Source organism: Conger conger, chromosome 7 (genome assembly GCF_963514075.1).
Source record: "Conger conger chromosome 7, fConCon1.1, whole genome shotgun sequence".
Lineage (NCBI taxonomy): Eukaryota > Metazoa > Chordata > Actinopteri > Anguilliformes > Congridae > Conger > Conger conger.
Window position 1 is genome coordinate 61,933,877 of NC_083766.1, and position 7,599 is coordinate 61,941,475.

Consider the following 7,599-nt stretch of genomic DNA (forward strand, 5'->3'; position numbering starts at 1 on the left):
TGAGTGAGTGTGAGTCAATGAGTTAGTGTGTGAGTGAGTGAGTGAGTTAGTTAGTGAGTTAGTGAGTGAGTGTGTGAGTGAGTGTGTGTGAGTCAATGAGTTAGTGTGTGAGTGAGTGAGTGAGTGCGTGAGTGTGTGTGAGTGAGTGTGTGAGTGAGTGAGTGTGTGTGAGTCAATGAGTTAGTGTGTGAGTGAGTGAGTGAGTGAGTGAGTGTGAGTCAATGAGTTAGTGTGTGAGTGAGTGAGTGAGTTAGTTAGTGAGTTAGTGTGTGAGTGAGTGAGTGAGTGAGTGCGTGTGTGTGAGTGTGTGTGAGTCAATGAGGTAGTGTGTGAGTGTGTGAGTGAGTGTGAGTCAATGAGTTAGTGTGTGATTGAGTGAGTGAGTGAGTGTGAGTCAATGAGTTAGTGTGTGAGTGAGTGAGTGAGTTAGTTAGTGAGTTAGTGTGTGAGTGAGTGAGTGAGTGTGTGTGAGTGAGTGTGAGTCAATGAGTTAGTTTGTGAGTGAGTGAGTGAGTGTGAGTCAATGAGTTAGTGTGTGAGTGAGTGAGTGAGTTAGTTAGTGAGTTAGTGTGTGAGTGAGTAAGTGAGTGAGTGTGTGTGAGTGTGTGTGAGTCAATGATTTAGTGTGTGAGTGAGTGAGTGAGTGTGAGTCAATGAGTTATAGTGTGGGTGAGTGAGTGACTTACTTAGTGAGTCATTGTGTGAGTGAGTGAGTGAGTGAGTGTGTGTGAGTGTGTGTGAGTCAATGAGTTAGTGTGTGAGTGAGTGAGTGAGTGAGTGTGAGTCAATGAGTTAGTGTGTGAGTGAGTGAGTGATTTAGTTAGTGAGTTAGTGTGTGAGTGAGTGAGTGAGTGTGTGTGAGTCAATGAGTTAGTGTGAGTGAGTGAGTGTGTGAGTGAGTGAGTGAGTTAGTGTGTGAGTGAGTGGGTGAATGAGTGAGTGTGTGTGTGTGTGTGAGTGAGTGAGTGAGTGAGAGGGTGTGTGTGTGTGAGTGAGTGAGTGAGTGAACGAGTGTGTGAGTGAGTCAGTGAGTCAGTGAGTAACTGAGTATGTGTGTGAGTGAGTGAGTGAGTGAGTGTGTGAGTTTGAGTGAGTCAATGAGTTAGTGTGTGAGTGAGTGAGTGAGTTAGTGTGTGATTGAGTGTGTGAGTGTGTGTGAGTCAATGAGTTAGTGTGTGAGTGAGTGAGTGAGTGAGTGAGTGAGTGTGTGAGTGAGTGAGTGAGTGAGTGTGTGATTGTGTGAGTTAGTGAGCTAGTGTGTGAGTGTGTGTGAGTCAATGAGTTAGTGAGTAAGTGAGTGAGTGAGTGAGAGGGTGTGTGTGTGTGTGAGTGAGTCAGTGAGTGAACGAGTGTGTGAGTGAGTCAGTGAGTCAGTGAGTAACTGAGTATGTGAGTGAGTGAGTGAGTGAGTGAGTGTGTTAGTGTGTGAGTGAGCGAGTTAGCGAGTTACAAGCCGGGTGCATGAGGTGATTTGCATCTAAAACTTATTTGGCTGGGGACAAACATTCACATGAGGCTAACTTTAATATGATTCATTTATTATTTTCATTGAAGCATCTCTGCATCACAATGCTGCAAACACGGAAACATGGAGGTTTTTCCGAAATGTGTAGCCACATCAAAGTCTGTTGTGCGTTAAGACTGAGCCGTGCTGGGTTAGATTTATCCACTGTTGGGATTGTTGAGCTCTAGATGATGGCTGCTTTTGTCTGAATTGAAAGGAGGGGCACTTTTTTGTCACACTGCAGTAATTAAGAGGGATGAAATCACAAGACAGATCTGCCCTGCTCTGCCACACAGCCTTACAGTAAAACCCTCAAATCTTCCCCTCAAATCCAAATCCGGCACTGGTTTTACTTTCTCCCTGGTATGGTAATTAACTGAGCAGTTACTGCAACCGATTGGCCAGACTGTCTTCACACCTGAATCTCAAACCTCTGGTGTCTATGAAGCATTCTGTGTGTCTATAACAGCTAGCTCTGGTGTCTATGAAGCATTCTGTGTGTCTATAACAGCTAGCTCTGGTGTCTATGAAGCATTCTGTGTCTATAACAGCTAGCTCTGGTGTCTATGAAGCATTCTGTGTGTCTATAACAGCTAGCTCTGGTGTCTATGAAGCATTCTGTGTGTCTATAACAGCTAGCTCTGGTGTCTATGAAGCATTCTGTGTGTCTATAACAGCTAGCTCTGGTGTCTATGAAGCATTCTGTGTGTCTATAACAGCAAGCTCTGGTGTCTATGAAGCATTATGTGTGTCTATAACAGCTAGGTCGCTATTAGAAGCAAGAGTACTACAAAGTGAAACAAAAAGCCAACAGCGCTTGCAATTGCTTTTCCTCAACGGCAACAGCTATCAAAAAACTATATAAAGATATAAAAGAGATATAAAAATAAAAGCAGTATAGAAATAGATATAAAATACAAAATGGAGGGGAGTGGGGGAGTTGATGATGGAGGAGTATTTTGTTGTCAACACAGGACCACAGCCAGGCTAAATAATCCTGCATTGTATGTCTTTAAACAGTAACACTTTGAAGGGTCCTACATAAGAGCTATATAATTCATTCATAAGCACTACATAGTTCATAAGTGCTTATTGTCAATAACCTCAAATAGGTATATGGTGTGTTCTGCCAACATTGATGACATATACCAGGGGTGTCAACATCCAGTCCTGGAGGGCTGCAGTGTCTGCTGGTATTTGCGGTTTCCTTTGAATCAGCGGCCAATTCCAGGACTGGAGTTTGGCACCCCTGACACACACAGTGTCATTCCTTTTGGTATATCATGGTAATGTCACTTACATCACATTACATTACATTACATTACATTACATTAATGGCATTTGGCAGACCCTCTTATCCAGAGTGACATACAGTTGATTAGACTAAGCAGGAGACAATCCTCCCCTAGAGCAATGCAGGGTTAAGGGCCTTGCTCAAAGGCCCAACGGCTGTGTGGATCTTATTGTGGCTACACCAGGGTTCGAACCACTGACCTTTTTGGTCCCAGTCATTTACCAGTCACTGACCTTTTGGGTCCCAGTCATTTACCTTAACCACTACGCTACAGACCGCCCACTTGCTGCATGAATGTTGACAAAGCTATGACACACCATGTGCCAATTTGCAGTTATTGACATAATCACTCATGAATGCTGTGTGCTGTGTACTGCATATGAAGGAGTTATATAGGAGTTATTCAAAGAATGTGATACCCTTTAAACTATCAGCACAGAAAGACAAAAGAATAAACTGATATATGCGGTCAGGAGGAACGGCCTGTCCGTTGTCCCTGAGGTGACCTGTGTGGCCATGCCCCCTCGACCAGCACGGCCATCGTTGCCGCTGGAAAAACGCAGTTCGACGGTGGCGTTGGTGTCATGGTAGGGGCGAGGTAGGGTCCACCGGGCCTGGCAGGTGTAGAGACCCTCGTCCTCTTTCGTGACCTTCTGCAGCCTGAACTCACCGTCCGCCTCCGCCGAGAGACTCTGCCCCTGGAGAGGGCGGGGTTACACACGGTGACGCACTTACTGCAGAACTTTGGATAAAAGTGTCTGCTAAATAATTGGATCGTAAGGTAGTGTGTGTGTGTGTGTGTGTGTGTGTGTGTGTGTGTGTGTGCTACGCTGACACTTTTCTTTCACACACAAGAGCAAAAACAACTGTGTATGTAACTTGACTGTATATATTTGAACAGAGTGTGTCTTTTCTTCTCCAATTTCCAGACTACATACTTTTCACACAGTGACGGGCATCAGTCAAATCGATTCCCCGCCCTTCAAAAACTCAGCTCAGCTTCACTCGTGTATTCTTCTGTTTCAGCTTGCACTTAATTGGTTGTTATGTGGGCGGGGTCAGCATGCGATTGGCTGTGGGGCTTGTGGGTGGTGTCAGCGCACGGTTGGCAGTGGGGATTGTGGGCAGGGTCAGTACGTGATTGGTGGCGGGGTTTGTGGGCGTGGTCTCACCCTGGGGTTCCAGAGACTGTATTGGTCGGCAGGCGGGGTGCTGTTGCAGAGGATGGTCACGGCTCCTCCCTCTTTCACGCCCTGGTTGCGTGGCATCACTGTGGCGGACAGCTGGACTAGATGGGTGGAGAAAAACAACAACCTTTGAGTGCAGTCCATAAGTATTTAGACAGAGGTACCAATTTCCGTTCTTTTGGCTGTGTCCCTCAGCATGTTGGGCCTGAAGTGAAATAATAAATCCTAAATAATAAAGGTTAAAGACTGTCACCTTCCATTTGAGGGTATTTGCATCCGTGTTGGGTGATCCTTGTAGGAACTGCATCCCTTTTTACATTACATCACATTAATGGCAGTTGGCAGACCCTCTTATCCAGACTGACTTACAGTTGATTAGACGAAGCAAGAGACAATCCTCCCCTGGAGCAATGCAGGCGTAAGGGCCTTGCTCAAGGGCCCAACGGCTGTGCAGATCTTACTGTGGCTACACCGGGGATCGAACCACCGACCCTGTGGGTCCCAGTCATTTACCTTAACCACTACGCTACAGGCCGCCCATGTTTACACATAGCCTCTCCATTCTCCCTCTCAGTCCATTTCTTTTGGCATCTCAACTGCTTCTGATCAGTCAGGTGCCTTCAGCCTCTTCCCCCCGTGCAGGGAAAAGGAGGCTCACAGTATCTGGTCTTTATTCTAGGCTTCTGATTGGCTTTGGAGTCCGTCGTTGGCATTGACCAATACGAGGACCGGAGCGGTGTCACTGACAGTCAAGGAGCACGGAACCAAGCGACCCTCTGTCCAAATATGCCGACAGACTGCACTGCATCGTGCAAGCTTGCACAGGCGCGGTACCCGTTCCAAGAGGAACCGGCGATTCCGCAGCAGAACCCTGTCGTGTCAAAGGGATTCTTCGTTGGGCAAAGCGCTTCTTTAGGAGCTTTCACTTCACACCTATGACAGCGGGTCTCACTCAGAGGTACGAGCCACAGGAAGGAAAAGATCAGCAGTGGAGCGAGGCCAAGTACTGAGAAATGAGCGGAACTGAAAATAGGTCCACAGGCGGAAATGAAAGAGGCACGAAATGAAAGAAGGCAGAGCATTGAGCATTTTGTGTGTGTGTGTGCGTGTGTGTGTGCGTGTGTGTGTGCGTGTTTATGTGTGTATGTGTGTGTGTACGTGTGCGTGTGTGTGTGTGCGTGTGTGTGTGTGCATGTGTGTGCGTGTGTGTGTATGTGTGTGTGTGTGTGTGTGTGTGTGTGCGTGTTTATGTGTGTATTGTGTGTGTGTGTGCACGTATGCGTGTGTGTTTATGTGTGTATGTGTGTGTGTTTGTGCAAGTGTGCATGAGTGTTTATGTGTGTATGTGTGTGTGTGTGTGCTTGTGAGTGCGTGTGTGTGTGTGTGTGTGTGTGTGTGTGTGTGTGTCTGTACTCACCCTCAGTCTGTGCCTGTGGAGCATTTCTGTGGAAATACTGTAGAACCCCTCCCACACACTGCACACACACACATGCACGGATGTAAACACAGATTCACACACACACACACACACACACACACAAATTCAAGCGCAAACTCACAAACACAGACTCGCACAGATAAAAATGGCCTCGCTCAGAAGGAGAAAACAAACTAGTGGTCTGCACTAGTAGTGTTAGAGGCGATAACGCAACGCGCCACACAAACCTGCACAGTGAATTGTTAAATCGTCGCTCCTGGCGACGCTGGCCTTGTTCCGGGCCGCGCAGGAATACTTAGCGTTGCGGTCGGGTCTGCCCGGCACCGTTAGCGTTACCCCCTCCCCGATTACATCTCCGTCACAACTCCAGGATATCTCCGCCTTCCCGGCGCTACAGGTGAGTGTCACACCATCCTGGCTGCATTCTTGCATCACCGAGGGCCTGGACACCCGCTCTAGAAGAAAAAAACGAAACGAATTTAAACATTTTTAAAGGCAAGTGGTGACAGAACGCAGGGAACAACGAATGCGCCCCGCACAGCAATATGGCTTCTAATCCGCAGCGCAGATGGGGGGAGACCGGGGACGGTTTAAACAACGGGTCACTTGTAACAACATCGATTTGACCAACAATGTGATCACTTTTGTCCAGACCTTTCCACTTTGAGTTGTTTGATGACTCTCTATGAAATATTGGGTGATTTTGAGTTACAATAATTCTCTTCTCGTCTATTTTCTGTTTAGCAGTCCCAATACTGTAAAGGTTTTTTTACTTCTGTGGCCGTAATAAGCAGTTTCTCTAGTCAAGTGTGTTGCTTCAAATTCATGCTAGCTTCAAACCCACATGCCAAAGTAACGGGCTATGTAATGGCAATATAATTGTGAAAATGATGATATTATAAAAAATGTATATTTGTAAAATGGATTCTGTTTTCAAATTATGTCAGAAACAAGCCATTTTATATTTTATGTTCAAGAATACAAGTCTTTACTTTGTTTTATAGAAAACAATGTAGTTTAGGCCTATGCACAAGTTCTAGTGTAAATCTTATCGTGTAGGTAAGTCAATTATCTGTTCCTGTTACATCCATCGAAGCTAGTGTTACAACTCACCCCTGTAGTAGGGTAGGTTCTAACAGTGGAATCCTTTGTATTTGACATTAACTCATCCATTCTGTGATATTGTAGGCATGTAAATGACTAGTATTTGCACTATATACTTATGGGGTAATAATGGTACTAATGATAATGCATTTCACTTGCTGAAGAGCCTGAAGACAGGGACCCTTCAAAAGAAAGACGATCGACTGCAGTTACATTCTGGAAAAGCAATTCCAAAGATGATGCCAAATGTTTTTTGCATTTAAGAGCGATGCAACCAAATATTAGACTTTATTGCTTTATTTGCCACCAATGCCTTTTTAATGCCAATGGTTGCGACTTCAGTCTCACAATGGCAGCTTCTCCCCATTGCAGCCATGCCTTTTCAAACTGTGAGCTAACGTTAGCTAACGTTCGCGGCGAGCAGAAAAGTTAGCAATAAGTTGGCGAATGCTAGCTAACGTTTGCCATTTTGAACGCACATCAGCAGTGAGTGTCACATCAGCGTTAGAATGTTCAGTGAAGAACATTCCGATCACATTGTTTGTGACCTCACACCTGGGTGGACGACCATGGGTTTCCTTGGCTTACCGATCACACACAGGTTGACTGCTGCGTGCCCGCATTGCACTCCATTAGAGTCGAAGAGCTCAGCCTTGTACTCTCCTGAGTCGAGTGTCTGTAGCTCCACGAACCGCAGTGACCCATCTGCCATCACGTTCAAAGATTTGCCTAAAGTAATAACGTCTCTCCTTTTCCTGAAAATATCCGTTGAGTTGAGCTTCCAGGTCAAGGCACTCTCTCCATTACAGCTCTTGCGGCCTTGGATGTCTATCGTCAGGGATTCACCCACGGCACGGTATGTGCAGGACTCCTCGGAACCTGGCAACACTGGAGAGAGGCAGAGAGTACACCACTTAATATGACAATTTGCGTCAAATTCGCCCGCCCACAAACGGTTACTTTGCTCAGTTCTTTATTTTATTTTTTTATGAATAGAGGAACATTCGAGAAGGGCGGGTCTAAGAGAATGTGGGGAAGTGCAGGAGGAATCCACAAAAAGCTGGCCGATACA

At 46.0% G+C, this 7,599-nt stretch overlaps 1 protein-coding gene across 3 annotated transcripts in view; it reads right to left on the reverse strand.

Annotated features, from left to right (window-relative positions):
• Positions 1-1,521: 1,521 nt before the first annotated feature.
• Positions 1,522-7,599, reverse strand: part of LOC133133206 (uncharacterized) — an 8,840-nt gene continuing 2,762 nt past the window's right edge. Inside the window, exons 2-6 of one of the 3 annotated variants that reach the window (XR_009709193.1) lie at positions 7,116-7,415; positions 5,651-5,878; positions 3,971-4,086; positions 3,054-3,496; positions 1,522-2,998 (exon numbers count right to left, since the gene is read on the reverse strand). Coding sequence is in view for 2 of the 3 variants with exons in the window: in XM_061249291.1 (XP_061105275.1) it covers positions 3,221-3,496; positions 3,971-4,086; positions 5,651-5,878; positions 7,116-7,415 (920 nt within the window). In the remaining variant the exon portion in view is untranslated. Of the gene's footprint in view, positions 3,497-3,970; positions 4,087-5,650; positions 5,879-7,115; positions 7,416-7,599 lie in introns of all 3 variants that reach the window. The other 2 variants (XM_061249293.1, XM_061249291.1) reach the window with 2 other exon arrangements.